This window comes from Acomys russatus, chromosome 7, assembly GCF_903995435.1.
Source record: "Acomys russatus chromosome 7, mAcoRus1.1, whole genome shotgun sequence".
NCBI lineage: Eukaryota > Metazoa > Chordata > Mammalia > Rodentia > Muridae > Acomys > Acomys russatus.
Window position 1 is genome coordinate 57,751,417 of NC_067143.1, and position 25,650 is coordinate 57,777,066.

The window sequence follows — 25,650 nt, forward strand, 5'->3', positions numbered from 1 at the left end:
TTCTCCCTCAAATCCCCATTATTCAGATTTCCACATGTCCTAGAACAGATGCGAAAGGGGCCTATTCTGCCTTGGGTGGCAGTTAGGTGGTAGGAAGACCTGAGGAGAAAGATGAGCAAGACTTTGTAGTTACAATGGGAGAAAATAGTCTAGGTTGTACTCCGCCGCCCTTGGCACCCCCAATTCATGCATAGAAACCACCACATTGTTAAATTTTGTTGTGAAGTTTGGAGACAATTGGATGTGGCTCTTGTGGAGGATAAATGTGGGCAGTGGTAAAAGTAAGAAAGGTTGACCAAGGTCATGTTGTAAAGAGCTTCTCTCATTTTGCCATAAATCAGTCAATGCTTTATCTAGAGATGAACACAGGGAATTAGAGGCTTCTGGAATCACTCATGCAGGAAACAAGGCAATTACTTGTAAGAGGTTGAAAGATTTGAGCAAGGCATTAAGGCAATAGCTATTAGGTGGGGGTGGGTAGCAGGAGTAGTGGCAAACAGATAAATGGATAAGGCTGAGAGGGAAAAGAGAAAGGAATCAAAAGAGGGAGAAGAGAAAGCAGGAACTCCTCATCCACCCATACCTAAGTGAAGAACCCCCTGTCTCACGGGTGGGATTCTGTTGAGCTTGGTTCTGAACCCTTGATCAGGCTGATTCCCCTCCCCCTTCACAGACTTTCTCAGAATTGCCTACCATCTACTAGCACTTGGGTCTATGAGAGCCAAGAAGGCTCTAGAAGTCAAGGGAGCAGTTAGTTAACATGAAGGACGCATAACAAAAGGAGCCACCAACGATGAAGACAGCTAACTGGTCATTCACTTAGGGAAGGCGCTTAGATCAGAGCTGGGGTCACAAATCTAAGCCCTATGGACCTGGATCCATCCATGCTAAGGAAACAGCCATGGGTCTCTTAAGAGCTGAAGGGTTTCCTGTCAGAATATGGAAGCGTGGTACTTGTAGAAGAAAAAAAGTGGGTCACCAGTACTTGGTCATTTTCCTTATTTATTAACTTAGAGTGATAGTCACGGCCAGAGGTTAGATGTGAAGAAAACACTGGACAGACCAAGGTGAATGACTAAGGTCCAGCAGGCTCCTTCTCTTCTCATGAACATAATAGCCACTCAGCAGGAAAAGTAGACACAGCAAGCCAGTGTGTGTCGATCAAACTTGGGGATAGACTCCAAGGTAAACTTACCTTTTCCTTATGAACCCTCTGGTCACAAGAACATGAATCTGTCCTCTGGCTCATCTGTTCTAAAGTTTAAAGGTGTTAGCACAGGATTCGTTACCTCTGGCTGGGATTTGAAGGAATAAAAATCTCTAGAATTGGTGCTTCACTCCAGTTAGGGTCAGTCAAAAGTCAGGCTTTATTCTCTGAGCTACTACAGAGAGATCAGGGGCTGAGTCACTATCAGGCTGAGATGGGAGTCCCTGCCAAGGCTGGGACAGGCTCTTTGGGGTCTACCCCAAAAGAAAACAACAACAACAACAAAACCGGAACAGCAGTAGCCAAGAGGCAACTTGAGGACTTGGGAAACAGCTGAGGTCTAAGCAAGGAGATACTTCTTCACTGATTGCCTGGGCCTTCTGGAGCCTTCACTGTATGTGTGTTTCCTTGTTTTAAAAAAAAAATGCACGTTTTGTATGCATGTTATGTAAAGCCAGGGGAGGGCTATGCACAGTCATGCAGTGTTAATTGTGATGCACTCAAGGACTTCCTCCACTGACACTCTTCCATCTTAACTCAAAATCCCTTAGGTAGGATGTGAGGCATTTGTGGAAGAAAAACAGCAAAGCATGTGGGTATCTTATGAAAAAAACAAAACAAACAAACAACAACAACAAAAAAAAAACTAGCACAAGAGGCTTCAGGGAGAGCATTCCCACTTTGAGAAGTAAACTAAGTCAGGAAGTTGGGGTTTTTTGTTTGTTTGTTTGTTTGTGGATGCTGGAGATGGAACCTCGGGCTGTGGGCTTGTTGGCAAGTAGGTCTGCTGAACTGTGTCTCCACCCCTTCAGAACTTCTTAAACACCCATTAAATTCAGTATGAGCTGCCCATGCAGTTCTAGGGCCAGGGCTGTTCATGGGAGCATGGCGGACTGACGAGGGGCCACAGCCTTAAAGAAAAGTGACTCTTCTTCCCTCAGGAAGCCATAAGCTGCCCACAGCTCCTCAGTTAGGGCTGGGAGCTCATGCCCCTTCCTACCCCATGCTGGAAGGTGACAAGCTTGACCTTGTGCAGGAAGCCGAACCTTCCCTGAATTAATGTATGCAGAGGTCCCATCGTGTCCAAAGGACGTTGTTTTGTTCTCAGCCTATCCAGCCTCTGGCTTTTACACTCTTTCTGTTCCCTCTTTCCTGGTGGTAATTAAGCCTTGGGGGAGGGCTGTGATGTAGATGTCCCAATTGTAGCTGAGTACACCACTGTCACTTATTTTTGGTAGTTGATCACTTGTGAGTTTCTGTGTAAACCATCATCCACCTGCGGGGGTGGGGGGGCGGGGGGCAGGAGGGGGAGACCTCTCTGACTCACATAAGGGAAGAAAGATGCAGACTTAGAAGGCAATTGGGTTTCTTGTTTTTGTTTTTTAATAAGGATGTAAGAGAAGCCAGCTGAAGTTCAGCTAGTTTTGGGAGGAGTTCAAGGATGGTTCTCTGTAAAGGAGCAATTGTTCTTAAGAATAAGGAGCTGTTGCTTTACCACAGATGTAGGGGAGAACCATCTAGGGACCAAACTCATAACGAAGAAGAGTAGAGTCAGGAACATCTATTGTGAACAAGGGTGTTCAAGAGCTTCCACTGGAAAATTCTCAGATTTTAGAATTTAGCTTCTTACGTCTGGACCTGATGCAAGCTCAGGCCTTCTGACTCCTGCCTAGGGGTCTTTCCATAGTCCATAGATGTTCCAGCTTCCCCTGTTTTTTGAAAGTGATTCACTAAAAAAGGAAAACAAAACAGAACCTGGAGGTGGGGTCCTGGGCCTGCCTGTGCAGAAAGAGGTAACGATAGGTGGACACCCGCACAAGAGACATAAACTTGGAAGGTTTTATGGCTTGGCTCTAGCAATGTGATTTATCTTCAGCTGGACTAAGGGTCCTGTCTCTGGGCTGCAGCTAATGGGAATTCTGACACTGGTAACTGAGGAAAGTCTAGAACTTCCTCACAAAGCAATTTTATTTCCCGATGGCTCAGTACTCCAAGTACCACTGTGTCAACCATTCATTCTCCTCAGAAGTTTTTTCTGGGGCTGGAGAGCTGGCACAGTGGTTAAGAGCGCTTGCTCCTCTTGCAGGGGACTGGAGTTAGGTTCCCAGAACTCATATCAAAGAAGTTATAACTCTGTACCCAGGGATCTCTTCTGGCCATGGTGGTCCCCCCATACCCACATGTATGTATGTATGTATGTGTGTGTGTGTATGTATGTATGTGTATGTATACACACACACATATGTGTCTATGTATATATATACATATATACGCATATGTTTATATATACATAAATTAAAAAATAAATCTAAAACTAAAAAGAAAGAAGTGCTTCTAAGATCAATCCTGACAATGTTCAGCTGTTGGCCTGGGTAGTCAGGCCTGTGGCCCACTGCACCTCTCTGTGCACAGAGCAATGCAGCCCTGTACACTTTTCTGAGATGGTATAGATCAGTGTTCACATTTCCTTGCTATGCCTTTAAGAGCTACAAGAATGCAAGAGAAGTCTGGAAAGAGAGGTGGGGTCTCCTAAAAGAACTTCTTGGAAAAGGATCCTAGGAATTTCTGCCAGAAACTGAACTGAAATTCCAATGCTGAGAAATTTTTGGGGGTGGCCTGTGTTGAGCTAGGCCTATGATTGGGCTGCACAGTCTATTAGGGAGGAGGGAAAAAGAAGTAAAAGAACTGGGGGCGGGGGGTAAAGGGGAGGAAAGACCTCCCCACCCCTACCCCAATGCATACACTCTAAACCTGGAAGCAATAGTAGCCACTGGCCTGGAGAGAGTGTGTGCATGTCCAAGCTGAAGGCAGCAGATGCTGGGCCCAGGGAACTCTGCACCAAGTGAGCAAGCGAGACCTCCAGGGACTGACTTGCCAACAGCTGGACTTGATCACCAGCTCGAAACTGAGATCATGCACTGGGTAGAATAACAAGCGGACACTGTTCTCTCTGGCTGTGCAAAGTGTTGTTTTCCAAGGAATTGCCACAGCAGCAGCAGCAGACAGAAAACCAGAGATCACCACCTGAACCCTTGAGTCTCTTGAGGGAACCCAAGCTCCTGGGGAGTGTGCAGGATGATGGTGGCCCTTCGGGGAGCTTCTGCTTCAGCTGTTTTCTTCCTCGCAGCATTTCTGCCCCCACCACAACAGGCCCAAGACCCAGCCATGGTACACTACATCTACCAACGCTTCCAAGTCTTGGAGGTAGGTGACGTGTGTTCCCTTCACTGGGAGTAGGCCTCTTGGAAGTCACTCTGTTGTGCCCCTGTTTTCTTGTCAACCAGAATGCATGTCTTCAGGATACAGAATGAATCACTGCTAAGATTACATTTACAGACCTGCAGAGCCTGGCAATTTAGGATACGACCTCAAGTCCATCCTGCTCCATCGCGACCCCTGAGCGTGGATTTACCCTATACTTTGTCCTGATGGTTTTTCTCACCTATAAAGTGGACGTAGTGATAAAGTTTAATTTCAAATGATATTCTGAAGATTTAACACACAGAGATTTTTAACTTTGAGATATTGGGGTTGTTTTATGTGGGGTCATTAATCCATACTCAGAGCATAGCCTGAGACTCGCTAAGTAAATTTCCAGATTGTTGGACATTTAAAACCCAAAAGTTCTGTCTTCAAAGTATCACATTAGAACTGTAGTCATGTTTTCATCTTTTCCTGTACTGGGATGCTAACCGATTCCGGCTTTTCTTTTTCCCTTTTGATGATTAACTGTTAAGTGACTGTAAAACGATGTTAGTATACGGCGGAGGCTCATTGTGGATTTTTGCTTTTTAATCCTAAGTGGACTTGCGCTTAGAAATGAGATTTTTCAGCAATGTTAAACAGAGCGAGGGTGTTTGAGCTTCCGCCTCATTAAAATAGGCGAAAGCCTTGATTGGGAATGTGACTTAGTTGGTAGAGTGCTCAGCCTAGTATACACAGAGCCCTGGGCTCAAGGGCTAGCACTGCACAAGCCAGGTTTGTTCGGCTGTACCTGTAATATCAGTTCTCAGGAGATGCAAGCAGGACGACCAAGGGTTTCAGAGTCATCTTCAGCTACATAGAAAGTGTGAGGCCAGTTAAGACTACATAGGCCCCCTATCTCAAAACAAAAACAAATGAACAAAATTTAGTACTTTTATAGATCAGTCAGGTTTTCAGAGACAAATGTAACCTTCCACCTTGGAACACCTGGCTCTTATGCAAGTTAAGTTGGCCTATTATAAGTCTTCTTTCAAAAAACAGTCCTATCTCAAGCATTTATTTTCTATTTTCCTGAATAAGTCTGTAAGTCCTAATGATGGGGCCATCTGGCTATAGTATCAGTAAAATAAGACCACAGAGCAATCTAAGTGCATTTTCTCACATTGTCCATCTGGCAGGCCCGGAAGCTGTGGATGAAGTGTTCCCAGGCCCGCGGCCTCTTCCGGCTCTTCCGGCTCTCTTCCTGGCCAGAGCACCAACGTCACCTGTTTAAAATGCCAGAGCTGTGCTCAGGCACACAAAGTAGACGTTCACAGCCCTGACTGTGGATTTGGAAGATCTGGATAAGCTCTGTAGATATATTCTATAGAAGATAAAGCTATGTCTTCTGGCTACTAGGTTCTGACCTGGAGGGGAAGCTGAGTCCCAGGTGGCAGGCACTAGTGGCCAATGCAGAGGCTTGACAACTCAGAGATACAGGGCCTTTCCCGAGAGGGGCATGTGGGAAGGGGAGAAAAGAAGGGACAAAAGAGACTTGGAGAGTTATTAATATATTCTCTCTCTCTTTCTCTCGCTCTCTCACTCTTGCTCTCGCTCTCTCTCTCTTCTCTCTTTCTCTATCTTTCTCTCCTTGCCTCTTTTCCTGTATCTGTCTCTTTCTCTTCCAAGAGAAAGTGCTCTACACAATTATGAGTAAAATGTTTTACATTTGGGAAAAAGGGTTTTTTTGTTTGTTTGTTTGGTTTGGTTTTTGGTTTTGAGACAGAGTTTCTCTCTGTATCCTTGGCTGTCCTGGACTTGCTGTGTAAACTAGGCTGGCCTCAAACTCACAGCAATCTGCCTGCCTCTGAGTCCTGAGTGCTAGGATTAAAGGCGTGTGCCACCACAGCCAGCTTGGGAAGAAGGTTTTAATCATCATTGCGAACTGAGCTTTAACTATCAACTCTGTAACCCAGTAATCCCATTTCCACTCATTTATTCTTCCATTCACCAAACAGTCATTGAGCGTTACTGTATCCTTAGCTTCATGTCATATGTAGGGGAATGGAACTTATTTCTGGAAATCTAGCCTAAGAAAATAACTAAAGACATAAAAATATAAATACATAATTCTTTTTTCTTAACATTGAGTAAAAAATTGAAAACTAAATGTGCATTTAAAGGCATTTAAGGAACAAACAAGATTTTAATTTGATGGAAATCTACATGTTATTAAAATTATGTTACATATATAAAAATAATATATACATATACATAATAGAATGTTGTTTAGCCTTTAAACTAGAAATGATCATAATGAGTGAGTTAACCCAGAAGCAGAAAGAGTCAAATGGTATATACTCACTTATATCTGGACACTAGCCCAAGGGGCATGTCCCATGAAAGTCTTCACTTACCAGGAAAGTGGGACAGAGGAGAGGACATCCTATTGGGTCTCTAGGTGAGAGAAGCATGGGAGAGTGGGGAAATAGAAGGATCCGGAGGGTCCTAGAAACCTACTAAAAGAACATTATGATGGGCAGATCTGGGCCCAGGGGTCCTGCTCAAACTATGGCACAAGCCAAGGACAATACGTGTAGTAAACTTCAAACCCAGATCTAGCTGATGGATAGGACATTCTCCACAGTTGAGTTGAGAGTGCGGTCTGACTTTCACATGAACTCTGGTGCCCTATATTTGACCATGTCCCCTGGATGAGGAGGCCTGGTAGCACTCAGAGGAAGGAAGCAGGCTACCAAGAAGAGACTTGATACCCTATGATCATATACAGGGGAGGAGGTCCCCCTCAGTCACAGTCATAGGGGAGGGGAGCAGGGAGAAAGCGGGAGGGAGGGAGGAATGGGAGGATATAAGGGATGGAATAACAACTGAGATGTAATATGAATAAATTAATAGTATATATACATATATATAATTTAAAAATGAGGCTCATACATAACACTGTAAATGAACCTGTAGGATCCTATGCTAAGTGAAATAAGCAAGCCACAAGAAGACAAACACTGAATGAATGATTGCGCTATATATTTAATGAGCTCATAAAAATAGAGAAGTTTAAGAAATAAGAAGATATTGAACAAAGAATATAATATCTTAATTATCTGTTCTAGAGATAGGAAGATGGCTCAGACAGTAAAGTGCACTGCCCAAGTATGAGGACCTGAGCTCAGTTCGCCAGCACTTCCACAAAAGTAAGGTGGAGAGGCCATCTGCAAGCTAAGTGCTGTGGAGGCAGATGTGTGCAAGTCTCTGCGGCTTGCTGGCCAGGAGGTGTAGTCAGTCAGTGAGCTTCAGATTCAATGAGAGACACTGCCTCAAAACATAAGAGGTTGAAACAATTGTGAAAGACACCTGGTATTGCTTTGTGACCTCCACATGTATACCTGCATACACACACACACACACACACACACACACACACACACACTGAAGAGTAAGTTCAGCACTCAGGAGGCAGAGGCAGGTGGATTGCTGTGAGTTCGAGGCCAGCCTGGTCTACAAAGTGAATCCAGGACAGCCAAGGCTACACAGAGAAACCCTGTCTCAAAAAAAAAAAAAAAAAAAACAAAAAAAAAAAAAGAAAGAAAAAAAAAAGAGTAAGTTCAAGAGATCTATGAGATCTATTGGATCTATTGTACCTATCACTACTATAGTTAATGGCAATATACTACATACCTAGCAATTAAGAGAATAGATTTTATCACCTCAAAAGTAAATATGCAAAATATTCTATAGATTAACTTGCATGATCTAACCATTCCATATCAAAATATCACATGTACAACAATTATATAGGAGTTTCATTTATTAATTAAAAATATAGTCAACACAAAAAAATTGTAGTGTGTGCTGTAATGATATAATAGTAGATAATAAATATAGTTATGATAGTACAATATGATATTTAAATGTTTGCAATATATCAGCAAGTCTAAATTAATAGATACTTAGAAAAATCACATGTACAAATATATTTATACATACCATGACATACATTGGAAAACTTAAAAGCTAGTATGCCAAATGTCAATAGTACCTATGAATTTAGGATTGTAGAATTTTTCCTCTTCTGATTGGTTATATTGATCTAATACTCCTTCTCTGTGAATGATAGATATTTGTAGTACTTGGATACTTGAAATAATTTACAGTAATTTGGTAACATTGGTAATGTATTTTCTGTTTAAAGCAAAGGCTGGAAAAATGTACCCAAACAACAAGAGCATACATCCAAGAATTCCAGGAATTCTCCAAAAACATATCCATCATGCTGGGGAATTGTCTGACCCATACAAGCGAATATAGGAGCGCTGTTGATAACCTTGCACTGAGAGTGGAGCGTGCCCAGCAGGAGATTGACTACCTGGAGTACCTTCGAGAAGCTGACATCTGCGTTGAATCAGAGGAGAAGACTCTGGCTGAAATGGTACTTCAAGAAGCAGAAGAAAAAAAGAAGATCCAACGTCTACTGAATGCAAGTAAGGGGATTCTTCCAGCACCCCTTCTAGGGCCTGTCCCACTTAGAGAGATTCGACTCCCTGCAGTTTGAAAGTGTGGTCACGTGATGAGTGAGAACTGGGTGCACCCCTTGTGTGTCTGGGCTGGGAGCAACTTGGCAGGGGTCAGGTGTCCCAATAGAATTCCACAAAAGCAAGTGGCTTTTCTTTCTCAAGGAGTTTCTAAAGACCTCATGAAAGGCCAGATCTACAGTGTGAGAGGCAGCTCAGGCCCTCTCCTGATAGACTTGATAGCCATGTAGGCCCAGCTCTTTCTAGGGAGAGCGACAGGCTGGTGTGGGCTACATCAAGGGCCCAGGGAACAGAGATCTGTGGCCAATGTAACAAGCAACAGTCTGAAACTAAAAACTGTGACAGCCAAACCTCAGGACTGGGCACTGCAGCAAATTGCTATTGTGCTGTCTGGGGTGGCGAAATTCAGAGATTTGTCCCATCTTGTGACCCATCAGTATCAGTTCTAGGCAGTCAGTAATAGGATCTAGTAGCTCATGGTAAAATAAGCATCACAGCTGGGAAGATTTTCCTGAGCAGGAATCCATTAAAACAGTAAGAAAAGCAAGAACCGCTCCCCCACCACCACCACCACCACCCAGTATTGTGTGCTCTGAAAAGACTTCACTGCAAACAGGAAAACTATTCATGTAGTAATTATGCATGTTTGGGAACCTCCAGCAGGGAAATAAAAACGTAATCTAGAGCCAGGTGATGGTGGTGCTGCTGGCAAACGCCTTTAATCCCAGTACTTGGGAGGCAGAGGCAGGTGGATCGCTGTGAGTTCGAGGCCAGCCTGGTCTACAAAGTGAGTCCAGGACAGTCAAGGCTACACAGAGAAACCCTGTCTTGAAAAACAAAACAAAACAAAATAGCAAAAAACAAAACAAAACAAACTATAATCTGGGGGTCGCCTTTGCTCTTTAGGGCTTCTCCGCGTAATCCTTCTATGAACCTACAGGTCATTATAAGAAGGGTCTTGGGGCAGAGACTGTAGCTCAGTTGGTAGAGTACTGCCTAGCATGCAGGAAGCCCTGGGTTCCAGCCCCAGCATGAGGCGAAACAGGAGGATGAGCTTTTAAGGACAGCCTCTGTTATCCTCCTCAGTTGGGAGCAGGCCAACTTTAATTTAACATGAGACCTTGTCTCAATAAAATTTTTTTTTAAAATGTAGAGGGTCTAAGTGAAGTGAACATGGGACAACATGAGCTATAAAGACATGTCCATCTGCACATCTGGCGCAGAGGAAACGGTTCAGGGCAAAGGAATACAGGGTCATGAAGCCGAAGAGGTTTAATCCAGCCATGTGCTGCTGCCAATAGTCACCCATCCATTCACTTGTTTACTTACTTAACTGACAAAAACTGATTGGAACCAAGATGTTATTCCAGGCACTGGACACAGGTGATGAAATGCCATGTGGTCCATGCTAAGGAGATTAAACATGACTAGAGAAACCGTTAATTATTCTAAACAGGGACATGATATAAAAAAAAAAAGAGAGAGAGACTATGACAAGAGAAGGGAGACAAGTTCAGGAATGCTTAAGTAATTTAAGCAAATAATGACTGCATGAAGTCTTGCAGGACAGAAAAGAGCTGGCCAATTGAAAGCTATTCAGAATTAAAATCCACACGGTTTGTTAACTAAGAGTTGAAAGTAAAGGATAAATGAGGAACATGAGCCTAGGATACTTCAAAGGCTTGGGGGCTTAGGTCATTAATCGATTGGTATGAAATCTGTAATGATAGAAAACCCCAGATTAGCCAGAGACCCTGTCTTGAAGAACCAAAAGAAGAAAAGAAAAAAAAGGAAGAAAGAAAGAAAGAAAACCCAAGATTAGTTTGGAAGCACATATGACTTGACATTTTTTCCAAGATCTTACATCTTTGCTTGTTTTCTGGCGTTATAACTGAACTGTGCAAGGTAACTTATAAAGAATAGGAGTTTAGTTTATTTAGTAGGTCTCCAGAGGCTGGGAAGTCTAGGAACATAATGTGGGCACTAGTATTTTCTGAGCTAGAATGTTCCCTGACCTTTCACACAGGGTCACAGGCAGGCCACCAAGCCCAAATCCTAGCAATGGATCCCCAACCTTTTCCTATTCTGGGGTATTCTTAGACCTGCAGACCTTGAAGTCACACCTTTCCCGTTCTAGCTAGAGTGCAGCATTTCGTGTTTTCTCAACCCCCATTCTTTGCCCCACTCTGCAGATCCTGGATGCCCATGTCTGTGGAGTTGCCACTCACATGCCTGTCACCTCTGGGGCTCTGGTTGAGCCAACCCTCATTGGCTCCACTGTCAGCTGGGCTGTTAGATGGGCTAGTTTCCTTAGGCTTCTCTTGCTTTCTAGATCCCTACTACTGTCACACAGGCCTTCACACAACTCAACAGAGATCACGTTACTCCATCATATAGCAGTTTTCTTTACTGATCACCGTGTGTTAGCAACAGCAAAAAATGTCCACTCTGCTTTTCAATCCTTTACATAGAAAAGGCCTTCTGCAAAGTGACCTGAACCAAACTCAACTTCTGCTCTTCCGAAAGTATCCATAAACAGTTATAACTTAAATAAATATATATTTACATGTGCATAGGGACACACATGTGAGTATTTAATATATTCAACCACACATATTTTATGTACAACTTATTTTTCTACAAGACCATTAAGAAAGATCCTGACATAATCTTCTTGTATTCATGGAGTGTAGAACCGGGACATAGCATGGAGGGAAGAGGCCAAAGAAATTGTTCCTAGAAGAAAGAGAGCTTGGTGGTAGAGGCCCTGCAGAACTTACATTAAGGACATGTGACAGCTGTGTGATTGGTGGTCCCTGACCTGACCTCTTCTAGTCTGCTTCTCTGTTGCTGTGATAAAACACTAACCAATAGCAAGTTGGGGAGGAAAGGGTTTATTTGACTCACACACTGTGATCACAGTGACTAGTAAGGAAAGTCAGGCCAGGAACTCAAGGAGGAGCAGAGGCAGGAATCATGGAGTCTGCTCCTCATGGCTTGATCAGCCTACTTTCTTATATAGCACGAGACCACCTTGCTTTCACCACCCACAGTGGGCTTGTTGATGTTGCCCCCCCACATCAACTATCAATCAAGAAAATGCCCCATCAACTTGCCAACAGACCAATCCAAAGAACATGATTCCTCAGCAGAGGGTCCCTCTTTGCTGGTAACTCTAGCCCGTGTCCAGTTGACAGAAACTAATTAGAAGATGACCTATTATTTTCAGACAGGCTAGATTTAGACTGCTAATTCTAAGCTAGCTTACTCCCCTACTCTATGTGTATTTTATGATGTGACTGCCCTTATTTTATTGGTGTTGATGGTAGAAGTGGTAACAGTGGTGATGGTGATGACAGTGGTGGTAGGGGCAGGTGGCTAGGGTTGCTTGACTGTTCTGGTAGTAACTAGGTCGTATCAGTTCTCTAATTCTGTCCAACAGGTCATCATAAATTCAGCATCTTTTTTTTTTTAATTTTTGGATTTTTGAGACAGGGTTTCACTGTGTAGCCTTTACTGTCCTGGACTCACTTTGTAGACCAGGCTGGCCTCGAACTCACAACGATCCGCCTACCTCTACCTCCCAAGTGCTGGCATTAAAGGCGTGCGCCACCACTGCCCGGCTAATTCAGCGTCTTAAAACAATACAACTTCATTATTGCAGAGTCCACACATGGCCTCTAATTACATGATGAATGTCATGAGCTTCCTGCAGCTCTGACTCCATAGGCAGCTCACAGTATGCCTCTGTGAGGACAGTGCTGTTCTTCAAAAGGTGCCTAACACCTCTCTTAAGAATTTTTTTTTTATCTGATCAGGCCTGTCTATCATGATTATTGTTTTGATTAATTCAAGGTCCACTGTTTGGAGCCTTATTAATCACAGAATCCCTGCAACCTTGTCTTATAATGTCACGTGATCACAGCGTGCACCCTCTCACATGCCCAGGCCCTGCCTGTGCTCTGGGGAGAAAGTCCTGTGGAGCCTGTCCAGGACAGGGGTGTGAGGGAGCTTGGGGAGCTGCATTGGTTACTTGACTCAGCTGCAACAAAATACCTGACAAACACTGCTTTGGGAAGAAAGGGTTTATTCTGCCTTTACAGTTCAAGGAGATATAATCGATCACGGCAGGGACAGGGGCAGCAGGTAGATGCTTACATTGTGTTCGCAGTCAGAAAGGAGAGAGCAGCTAATCAATCAGTCTGTCTCCCTCCCTCCCTCCTTCTCTCTCTCTCTCTTCCTCTCTCTCTCTCTCTCTCTCTCTCTCTCTCTCTCTCTCTCTCTCTCTCTTCCTCCCTCCCTCTGCCCTCTCTCTCCCTCTCTTCCCCCTCCTTCCCCCATCTCCCTCTCCCCCTGCTCCCCCCTCCCTCCATCTCTCTGCCACTAAACTATTCCCCAGTGGTTGCTTTCTCCTTTTAATACAGCCCAGGACTCCCAGCCTGCAGCGCCCACCCAGTGTGCGCGGCTTGTCTAGGCTAAGGTGAGGGTCTGAGGATTAAAAAGACGACACAACAATGGGTCATTTGTACTAAGAGAATGCCATTTAATGGGAGTAACGGAACTGCTTATATAGGGGAGGAACCAGCAATCAAACAGCACTATGGAAAGCCCCCAAGAGGAGGCAAACCAAGGGCCAAATGAGACTCAAAACAAGGAAAATGAAGGCAACCAGTGGAGCACAGTGTTTCAACTGCAGACAAAAACAAGTAATGGTCAGTACCAGCACAGCTGCAGTTCCCCACACTAGCCCACAGAATACTGCTACCCTTTTGAGAGTGTGTCTTCCCACTTCCGTGAACTCAATCTAGAGATGTCCTCACCAGCATACCTAGACATTTTATCTCCATCTTGATTCTATTTATTTTATTTTACTATTTATTTTATGTATGCAAGTGTTTTCCCAGAACAAATGGATGTGCGCCACAGGTATGCCGGATGCTAAGGAAGTCAGACATCAGCCAGATCCCCTGGAACTGGAGCTGCCATGTGGGTGCAGGGACTAGACCTCAGACCCTCTGCCAGCTCAGCCTCTTAACCTCTGAGCATCTCTCTAGCTTTCCATTTTGATTATAAATCCCAGCAAGTTGACTGTCACGATTATCCCTCACAGGGGCCACTTTGGCATTCCACCTACCACCGTGCGCCTCAGTTTGCTATCTGAACTTGTCTTTCTAGAAGATCCTGCTAGTCCTATATTCTTGGCCTACAAGGGCTATGCCAGGTGCATAGCTTTTACTAAAACCCTAAATGATGAAGTCACCACCTGGGTACAGACAAACTGGATCAGGAAGAGCTCAGGCCACAGGTCTTCCTGTGCAGAACATCCCTTTGGAAAACCATTAAGGAATGGATGGCAACAACTACCTGGGGGAAATTCAATCTTATACCTTAAGATATAAGTGAATTCCAATGCATGTTAGAATGATCCTCATCTTTTAGATATCTCTCAGATGACTACTAAGGCCAAGTCCTGAAAAACAGCTTAGGTTACTTTTTACCGAATCAATCCCCACCTAGCTGTTCTAAAGCCTTCAACCTTTATTTTGAGGTGTTTTTCCAAACACAGTCCACGTGGGCCCCTAATCCCAGGAATGTTTTGAGATTAAGTGAAATTCGTAGACCCTTAATTTTCCTCTCCACCCCCCTTTCTTCCCCACACATATGTGATTTAAATTAGAAATGAGTGACTTGAACTTTAAAGTCATTCTCAATGTTTGGTGTTAGAAATAAAATTGCCTTTTGTACTTGCCAGTTTATCACACAGCACCACAACCTCGGGCACCCAGACTGAAGGCTGAGTTATCCAGCTGAAGGCTTTGGGAGAATCCACATGATGCATTCTTGAGTGGATAAAAGTATTGACCTCCTTTTAACTTGTAAGAAGATTTTGAAGAAGAATTTCAAGGGCAGTCAAAACAAACCATCATAACAGATTTTATTTTCTTTCTGTAGCCCGGCTGGCTCCTTTTATTGCAAGGAAGCATGGGTGTAACCTCATGTAGCCCTCACCCTGCTGCTGCGTTAAATAGCTCATATCTTTGTTAGGTCATATTTCCAAGAAGTCTGCTGAATATCTGACTGCCTCTGGAATACGTTCCAAGTAGATAATTGCATGCCTGTATTCAAACCCACAACAAACAAAACAAACAACTAAACAAATATTCCACTCACTGAAAGCTAAAGAACGCAAGTCTGCGAGGCAGATCTCAAGGTCCGTTGGTTCTTGATGAGTAGAGCAAAACATTAAGAGAACCAGAACTAATTTGTAACAGCTGTATTAACTATACAGGAAGAGGCTGGAGGTATGACTGAGGGCAGAAATGTAGATCATAAGGGTGCTTGTGTGTGCATGTGTGCACAAATCTAGTGTTGTTGCATTCACAAGGCCAGCAACACAGGACATATATTCCCTAGAGAGTGCATGTCCAAAAGTCCAGAAAGGTCTGTGTGCATAGCACTTCTTTGGTTTCTTCATCTAAAAATTCTGGGGTTTGTGAGGTTATTTCTAGGTACTATGAATATCAACAAAATGTCCCACATCATGTTGCCTTGTAGCTTTTGATCCCAGTTAGTATGAACATTTATTCATTCTCTCTCACTCATTTGTTTGTTTGTTTTAAGATTTACTGTTTTATTATATATACAGTATTATGCCTGCATGTGTGACTGCCCACCAGAAGAGGGCACCAGATCTCATTATAGATGGTTGTGAGCCACCATGTCGTTGCTGGGAATTGAACTCATGACCTATGGAAGAACAGTCAGTTCTCTTAACCTCTGAGCCATCTCTCCAGCTCCTCACCCATTTGTTTATAGTTCAACAAACGTCTAACTAAATTCCAGATATATTTTCGACTTGTGCTGGACATTAGAGAAGGGACCCTAGCTATGATCTTTGTTCTCAAAACCACTTACAGTAAAACAGAGAAGCGATCTAAACACAGGGGATAACAATCCAGAGTGAGGACTGCTCTCATAGAGGGATGTATAAGGTGTCAGAAGCATGTGAGGTCATAAGGTCAAAGTTGTCATGGAGATGGCAGGTTCCATCTCTGCTCTGTGTCTGAAAGCCCTCATCCCACATTAATGTAACTCAACAAATGACTCCAAAATTTGGTAGGTTAAAGCAACATCCAATTCTTATTGCCCAGAAGTTTGCAGGGTGGAAGGACAGTTCTGTTGACCTGAGCCAGGACTGGCTTGATGGCAGCACATCTCCCATCCTTGGCACATTGCCTAGGAGTGGTTGTTGATGAGGGCCTCTTATGAGATGACTTGGTCGTCCTCCACATGTCATCTGGCTCCCCTGCAGGCTTATCTGGGCTTATTCTTATGATGAATGCAGATGTCTCAGAGAGAGGACAGAAGTCCTCTATGGATTTAATTTAGTCATTTTTACCACTTTCTTTTAGTCAAAGCAAATTCCAACTCTGGCGCCAAGGTCCATCCTTCCACTATGACCTCTAGTTGCATCCATATTTGAGCTTTTGTTCTTGATATCGTGGAAGCAGGGAGCAAGCAAGATCAGCTTTTAGTTATGCAAACGTGTACGTGAGAACAGGAGCAGCACGTTACAATGTTTATTGTATGCCAGGCCCCAACTAAGCCTTAATATGAGACACATAGCTTAGCCGTCCAGCAACACCAAGTCAGTGTGGGTCACTAAGAAACATCCCATGCAAAGCAGCAGTTCTGTTTTCCTACCATCTGTCTGCTGAAGCACCCACATGGTGAGAGAGCCCCTGATAATCTATTTGTTTTCTAAGTTGGCACAGTAGTGATTGAGATCACAAGTTTGGACAGTGTCAGACACCTGTACTATCAGGAACTGTTTCTGAGTGTGGAACATAAGCAGAAAGAGTTTGAGTGGGGAGGCAGGTATATATTGTGTCCTAGACACTGCAGGAGGATAAGGAAGAAGAAGGTGAGACAGAAAGAGAAAGGCGACAAGGAGGGCTGTTGCAGTGAATTTAAAAGTAAGGCCTAGAAATGATCATAATGAGTAGGTCAAATGGTATATACTCACTTATATCTGCACAGTAGCCCATGGAACATGTCCCATGAAAGTCTTCACTTACCAGGAAAGTGGATCAAAGGGGAGGACATCCTATTGGGACTTTAGGTGAGAGAAGCATGGGAGAATGGGGAAATAGAAGGATCCAGAGGGTCCTAGAAACCCACAAGAATAACATTATGACAGGCAGATCTGGGCCCAGGGGTCTTGCTCAAACTATGGTACCAGCCAAGGACAATACATGCAGTAAACTTCAAACCCCTACCCAGATCTAGCCAATGGACAAGACATTCTCCACAGTCGAGTGGAGAGTGGGGACTGACTTTCACACTAACTGTAGTGCCCTACTTTTGACGACATCCCCTTGATGAGGAGGCCTGGTGGCACTCAGAGGAAGGATAGCAGGCTACCAAGAAGAGACTTGGTACCCTATGAGCATGTACAGGGGGAAGAGGTCCCTCTCAGTCACAGTCATAGGGGAGGGTAGTAAGGGGAAAATGGGAGGGAGGGAGGAATAGGAGGACACAAGAGATGGGATAACAATTGAGATGTAATATGAATAAATTAATAAAATATATTTTTTAAAAAGTAATGCCTAACTTGGAAGCTGCTAACCTGCACTTCCAGTTCACTCAGGTAGTTAAGTTGTATTCCTTCTCAAGTCTCTGATGAGGTTGAAGACCAAATAGTTTAGTCTTACAATTAAGCTTAGTTGGTTAGGGGTTAAGATGTTTTTAGAGGCCAGGCATGGTGGCACACACCTATAATCCCAACACTTGGGAGGCAGAGACAGGGGGATCGCTGTGAGTTAGAGGCCAGCCTGGTCTACAAAGTGAGTCCAGGACAGCCAGGGCTATACAGAGAAACCATGTCTCAAAAAAAAATTTTTTTTAAAGAGATGTTTTTAGATTTAGATAGATGTTTTAAGTTAATAGAGATGAAGTATGATAGATATGGATTTTCATTCAGAATTTTAGACTCAACAAGATAGGAAAGATATTTACTTCAAGTTTGCCAAATACGAACAGCCAAATCCCTATGAATGTAACAGTCCATATAATTCCTGATTGTTTCATGTTTCTTCCTGCTGTATGTAGTTATATATGTGTAATAATGTAAATGTATATGTTATAAAAGAAATATAATAATTAAAAAAGAAAAATGTTTATTATTAGGCTATAATTATATGGCAGTATTTTCTAACCTGCTATCAATCAATAAAAATATGGATGCCTGTTATATTTTTAAATCGCCTTGGTTCACCTGGGGTAGGGCAGATATTACTACCTTAAACTAGCTCACATATCTCCCTGCCCCTATCCCATGTCATCTGATTCTAATATTTTCTATCAAGCTACCTCCCATCCATAATCCCAAATACTTGCTCATGTTCTTCATCTGGGCCTTGTGCTTCTTACTCCACTTCATTCATAGTGGCAGCCTCCTTCCTTCTCCTCGTCTCTCTCACCAGAAGAGGATGTCCCACCCTGTCTCTGTTATTATTCAGCATTGGCTAGTTGGCTTTTATTGGGAATACAGAGAACAAGCAGTGGCATGTTTACACAAACCTGAGACAGGAGATACTTAGAATAAACATCACAATGCAACCAGATAGTGGGTGGAGAAATCAGGACACAGTCCACAAGAACATTATGCCAACAGAGGAGGAGGAGAGGAAGGCTGAAGGAAGAGAAGACTCCTTGTAAGGAAACACCTGGTCCAGTATAATGCCTGTCTTAGTTACTTTTCTGTTGCTGCCAAGAGACACCAAGATCACAGCGACTTACAGAAGGAAAGACTTATTGGAGTTTACCGTTTTAGAAGGTAAGTCAATTACCACCATGGTGGGAAGCATGGCAGCAGGCAGGCAGGCAGGCATGACAGCTGGAGCAGTAGCTGAGAGACTGTATCTGACCCACAAGCAGGAGGCACAGAGAGAACTGACAGGGAATGGCATGGGCTTCTGCAACCTCAAAGCCCAGTGACACACCTCCTCCAACAAGACCATATCTCTTAATATTTCCCAAACACTTCCACCAACTGGGGACCAAATATTCAAATACAGGAGCCTAATGGGGGCCACTTTCATTTAGTCATCCATCCTGAAAGAGGGCTAACCAGTGGAACCATTTATTAACTGGAGCGAGAGTAAGGCTTGGAAAAGTCAAGAATTATGACAAAATTTCATAAAGTGGTGAAAAATGCTCATGCTTAGAGAATAATTCTCCTTTTAATGGACTTTCACCAAGCAAACTTACTCTTCCTTTTTTTTGCTAGTGTCATGTCTCCCTCTCCCTTCCTTTTTTGTTGTTGTTCTTGTCTTTTGAGACTGAGTTTCTTTCTCTGTGTAGCCCTGGCTGTCCCGGAACTCAGTTTGTAGACCAGGCTAGCCTTGAACTCGGAGATCCACCTGCCTCTGCCATCTGAGTGCTGGGATTAAAGGTGTGCGCCACCACCACAGTCTCCCTTCTTGAGTCCTGGTTTATCATTATCATCTGGCTACCTCAATCTAAGCAGTCAACCTCTCTCTTTCTGACTGTCTCAGAATCAATGCCTGACACTATTTAGTATCTTGAATCTGGACTACACTTATAAACCCACTGCCTAACCTCCCTGTGTCTGTCACTCCATCTTCAGGTGCCCCCCCACCCTGGTTCCCACCTCCAGCTAGCTTTCTACCAGAGATGAGCCAATGTCTCTAACATCAGATTGCGTAACAATGGAGGAGCAAGTCTTACAGGTCCAGCAGGTGTTATTAATAAGGAGGAAAGTATTTTAAAAGATTCAAATAAGTGATATTTGTGTGTGAACTCAATGCGAGGTCTTGGGCTAAATTCTACCCCAATTGCTTGTCTGAAATTTTGCCTGTGGGAGGAGTCATACATTTCAGTGTTCTGGTTTGCAAGTGGAGCTTTACATACTATTGTCTCTGTTAAATAATTTGCATCATACTTGGACTCATTTCCCCCCCCCCCCAATATTTCCTCAACTATTTCTGTTCCCAAGAGAAACACAGCAGGTAATTTTAACTTTCCCTTTTACTGGGACACTGGAAATGTATGTTCCCTAACGTTCACAATTTTAGATTATATTTGATAAAAGAATAGAAAGCACCTGGCTGCCAGAATGAAGGCTGGATTGACCAAAGGAAGGTGGAGGACTCGAGTCCAAAGCTCGCATGTCTCAGATGACAAGTCCTGAGCTTCATCTAAATCTGACAGAGTAGGGGAAGTAGCAGGAAGACATGGGGAAATTTGTTTTGTTTTGTTTTTTCTTAAGAGATTTTTAAAAAACATCTTAATAAAAAATATACGTCAACACATTCTTGCTTTGTTATCACTCCAAGAGTTCTGCAGTACGAAGGGGGAATAAAAAGAGAAGTGGGGGAATGAAAGTTCATTTCTTCTATAGTGTTACTTTTTTTTTCTTTTTTTTTTGAGACAGGGTTTCTCTGTGTCCTCATTCGAAGACACGGTCTTTACATATCTCAGCTTCCGTTCTGTTCTTCCCTAGCAGGAATGACAGGCACTGTGGGGCCACCTACTGAAGGTGGATGTCCTGTCACACTTGAGAGCCCGTTGTCTTCACTAGTACGACTCTGGGCACACATGGCTCTCCAATCCTTCCTACCACACTAACCTGCCTCTGAGGCTAGCTGGGAATGGCCTGGCTCCCAACTCTGAGTTCCCAAAATTCTTTTACCACTGACGAGCTGTGTGCCCTTTCCAAGAAACTAATGCAAGCCATAACTTTTTCACTTGGAAACTAGTGATTAAAAATATGTCATAGAAACTTATTATAAGAATTACATGTCCAGGCATGATGGTGCACACTTTTAATCCCAGCACTCGGGAGGCAGAAGCAGGCAGATCTCTGTGAGTTTGAGGCCAGCCCGGTCTATAAAGAGAGTTCCAGGATAGCCAGGACTATTACACAGAGAAACCCTGTTGTGAAAAACCAACAATAAAGGCACGGTGGTGCATTCCTTTAATGCCAGCACTCGGGAGGCAGAGGCAGGCTGATCGCTGTGAGTTCAAGGCCAGCCTGGTCTACAAAGTGAGTCCAGGACAGTCAAGGCTACACAAAGAAACCGTGTCACAAAAACAAAACAAAAAACAAAAAACCAACAGTAAAAACTATTTTGGACTAGAGAGATGGCTCAGAGGGTAAGAGAACCGGCTATTCTTCATAAAGTCCTGAGTTCAATTCCCAGTAACCACATGGTGGCTCACAACCATCTGTAATGAGATCTGGTGCCCTCTTCTGGCATGTGGATGCACATGCAGGTAGAATACTGTGTAATAAATAAATAAATAAATTTTAAAAAGAATTACATGAATTACTATAAAGTTATGCAATATAGTACCAAACATATCCTAATTATTTGTAATTTGTAGAATTTAATGATTTTCTTAACCCTGGGACGTGTTCTTTTACATGGAGTATCACATGGTTATCTATAGGAACCCATGGACCCATCTCTTCTTCCCCTATACAATCATTCTATGGTTATTTGAGATTAAAGCCTCACCCACTTCTCCTTGGTGGTTGACAGATCAGGGACAAGCACTGGCTTCACCTCAGCCAGGTGCAGCTGTGTTTGAGTAGAGACAGCATCTGGGAATCAGGGTGGCTGTCCTCTTCCTCTACACAATCTCTCAGCCCCCAGTAGCTCTGTACAGCAGAGACTCCTTCTGCCATCTGCATCTCCAATGCTTACACTCCCTGGATGCCTTTTCTAGTGTCTTGCTTTCTGTAGCCAGGTCATGACCATGTTGACACACAAAAACAAACCATCACGCTTTTGGAGCATGTTAGGAGAGCATGGCAGCTCCTGGGAGCCGAGATTCTTGCAGCTCTCCTACAAATCTGGCCCATGACTCAGTATGAGCCAGGTGAGACCTCTCTGTGCTTCTACTGGAAGAACTGATTTTCTGGAACTTGCCTCTGTCCAGCCAAGCCTGCTCTCTATCCCATGTGTTCTCTTCAGAAAACCTAGAATCCATTTTTTTTTTTAATGAAATAATGGGTTTGAAAGTATCTTAAAAGCTTTGCAGTGCTTTATGAATGACTATTTACTTAAGATGGATCTGCGGTCAGAACGCAGAAGGTGCTAGACTGGTTAGACCCTAGAAAAGCATCTGAGTTTTTTTGTTTTCTTCATTTAGCTGTAGTTTACTGAATCCTGAAAGCATTGACTTAGGCCTCTGGGTACAATACTAACCATGAAGCTGCAGGCCCTGGTTTTGGTGAGTCCTGTGAGGGAGGTGGACAGTAAGCTAGTAAAGACACCGACAAGACAGTTCACAGTGTGATGAGTGGTCTAAAGGAAGAAGCCCGTTCAGGAGATATTGAATATGAGACTTGTCCAGGTATGGTGGTGCATGCATACAATTCTAGTGCTTGTGAGTTTGAGTCTAGCCTGTGCTATGTAGTGAGACCAAGGGGTGCGGGGGTCGAGGGTGGGTGCGGGGGTGACCTGAAGAATGAATGGGAGCCAATTCACTGTCCTAAGTTCAAGAAAAAGAAAAGTGTTCCAGAATTCTAAGTGGAAAAGTCCTAAGGCAAAAAGAAATTTGGCATGCTCACAGGACATAAAGAAAAAAAACTATGTAATTACAACACAGTGAGCCACAAAGGGCAGGGTCCTGATGATAAGGGCCACGGCACACAGTCTTATATAGGTCGTGGAAGGAGAGATTAGGATGCTATTCTAAGTGTGACAGAGGAGGAGATAAAGTTTACCAACCAGGTCACTCTTGCAGCTTCGTGGAATGTATACTTGACATGAAGATGAGCAAGCAAAAGTAAACTCAAGGAGACAAATCAGACACATTTGCAGTAATCTAGGCAAGAAATGATGACTCATGTTTGCAGGGGAAGAATAGGTGGTAGAAGGTGAGATATGTAGTTGAGTATTTTTATTGAGTTTTTAAAAAAATTTTTTTTCATATCATATTTTAATTCTTTGGCAGTTTCCTATATGCATGCGCACAGTGTATTTTGATCGTATTAATTCCTACTTCTCCCAACTCCTCTCAACTCAACCCAAGGCCCACCTCTCTACACCCTTTAAACATTATTATAATCCCCCAAGTTCAATTTGTACTTCCCATGTGCTCATGGGTGTGAGGTTATCACTGGAGTACGGCTAAGCTAGCAGGAGCCACGCCCATAAAGACAACTTGCATTCCCGCCCCTAGAAACCATCAATTATCAGCAGCTCTCTAGCTCGGGATATGACCTGAAGCATCCCCTGCTTGACTGGAGTATCGATTGGGCTGATCTCATTCAGGTCGCATTAAGGTAGCATGAATGCGGCACTCTTGTTGGGTCCTGATGATGAGGTTTCTTTCCAGTCCTCCCTGAGCCCTGCCTCTTACAGTCTTTCTGGATCCTCTTCTGTGGTGGTCCCTGAGACTTGAGGGAAGGAATATAATATAGATGTCCCATTTGTGGCTGAGCGGTCCCCAGATACTTATTCTTTCCACACCAACCAGCTGTAAATTCAGTAACTGCCTTCTACAGCACAGAGAAACCACTCTGATGATGACTGAGAGCTGCACTAATAGGTAGGTGTATAGCAAGATTAATTTAGAGAGGAGTTTGAATCTATATCCATTTATTGAAATAATAATAATTGGGCCACCCCTGTGACTCGTGAGAGCCTTAGCAGTGGGTTCTTAGCCAGATTTAAAGAGATCCACCAAAAAGTCCAAAATTGGAACTGATGACCTACTTTTCCTGAAATGACCAGTAGTACTGGCCTCTTGGACATGGCCACCATGATGATTCCAAGAAGCTAAGGCTATCTAGAAGATGGAGTACTTAAGGGTTATATGGGAGGAGCGTATTCCATGCCTGTCCATATCCCATCATATGCAGTGCATGCAGCCTAACCACAAAGGAGACTATGGAATGTAGTTGCACGTGCAATGAGAAAGAGTGAACTGAAACGGAGGAGCACAGGTCATGATTTCTGCGACACTGTCCTCTGTCAGAGGAGAAACAGGAGATACACACAGAGACAGTGTTGGGAGAGAAGGGACAAGGGAAAGGAGCCGGTGAGCGCTGTCATACTGCAGACAATGGAACAACATGCCTGCATGAAGGAGGGGAAGGGCTCTTCAGTTAGGGGCTCCCTGGTTGCATGATCAAGAGCAGACTCTGTTATAAAGTGATAGTGGGGGGTGAGACAGTACATATGGAAAATATAGATTGTTCTGTAGGAGAAGCCAAGGATGAAATGGTGCAAAGGATAACACAGAATCCAGAAAGTGTTAACTAGCTGGAGATAATTCATTTATCATTAAGACAGGACCTAACTATGCAGCTCCTGGCTGGCCTGGAACTGCTGTATAGACCAAGCTGGTCTCAAGAGTCACAGAGAGCGGCCTGCCTCTGCCTCCAGGTATACACACTATGCCCGACCATGAGATTTAAAAAACTAGAGCAACCAAGATGCATATAAGTTAAGCCTAGGAGCTAGTTGTGAAGAAAAAAAAAGAAAAGAAAGATTATAGGGCAATTGGTTGAGGAATCTAGAGACGAGGAATGGTATGATCTGCATTCAGTGATTGCATTATCCATGGAAAAAAGACATAACACAGCTTCTTCTAATTCTGCTGTAGGCAAGGGACAGGAAACAGAGGCCGTTCATGTCTAATGGTGTTTGCTTTTTCAGAGGAGCTTGTGCTTGTGTTCCGTTTTTGTCTAGGCTTCTCCAAGGGAAACTCTTCTCTCAGAGGTCATGGTATCCCAGGAGACATGAGAATATGCCCGACTTAGTGTTAGGTCTAAAGGTAAGCAGGATGCTTCAGGTGTTGTGAGCATTCTGACTAACCCATCCTTTTCCTCCTGTCTGGCTAGGCTGTGACAACATGCTGATGGGTATCAAGTCTCTGAAAATAGTGAAGAAGACCATGGACCCAGACGGCTCTTGGATGAAAGATGCTGGCGGCAACTCCGCAAAGGTGTATCTATTAACCGGATCCAGAAGCAACACAGTTTGGGAATTTGCAAATTTGCGGGCATTCATGGAAGACAGCACCAAGCCTGGCCCCCGGAAGCTAATCTTACCCCTTTCTTGGCAAGGATCAGGGCAAGTGATCTACAAAGGCTTTCTATTTTTCCACAGTCAAGGAACACCTAACGAGATAATTAAGTATAACCTGCAGAAGAAGACGGTGCAAGATCGGATGCTTCTCCCAGGAGGGGCAGGCCGAGCACCCATCTATCAACACACCCTATCCACTTACATTGACCTAGCTGTGGATGAACACGGGCTCTGGGCCATTCACTCTGGACCAGGTATCCAAGGCCACTTGGTTCTCACAAAAATTGAGCCTGGCACTTTGGGAATAGAGCATTCATGGGACACGCCATGTAGAAGCCAGGATGCTGAAGCCTCATTCGTCCTGTGTGGGGTTCTCTACGTGGTCTACAGTTCTGGTGGCCAAGGCCCCCATCATATCACCTGTGTCTACGATCCACTGGGCACTGTCAGGGAGGAGCATCTGCCCAACTTGTTCTTCCCCAGGCGGCCCAGCAGTCACTCCATGATCCATTACAACCCCAGAGAGAAACAGCTGTATGCCTGGAATGAAGGCAATCAGATCATTTACAAACTCCAGACAAAGAGAAAGCTGCCTCTGGAGTAATGGTGGCTGCTGGGAGGGAACATGGTGGGGCTTGGG

General features: G+C 43.8%; 1 protein-coding gene across 1 annotated transcript; it reads left to right on the forward strand.

The window, feature by feature from the left end:
- The first annotated feature begins 3,991 nt into the window (after positions 1-3,991).
- Positions 3,992-25,650, forward strand: Olfml1 (olfactomedin like 1). The gene is made up of 3 exons (XM_051149172.1): positions 3,992-4,411; positions 8,601-8,889; positions 24,824-25,650. The coding sequence occupies exons 1-3, from the start codon at positions 4,283-4,285 to the stop codon at positions 25,612-25,614; spliced, it is 1,209 nt and encodes a 402-aa protein (XP_051005129.1). The 5' UTR covers positions 3,992-4,282; the 3' UTR covers positions 25,615-25,650.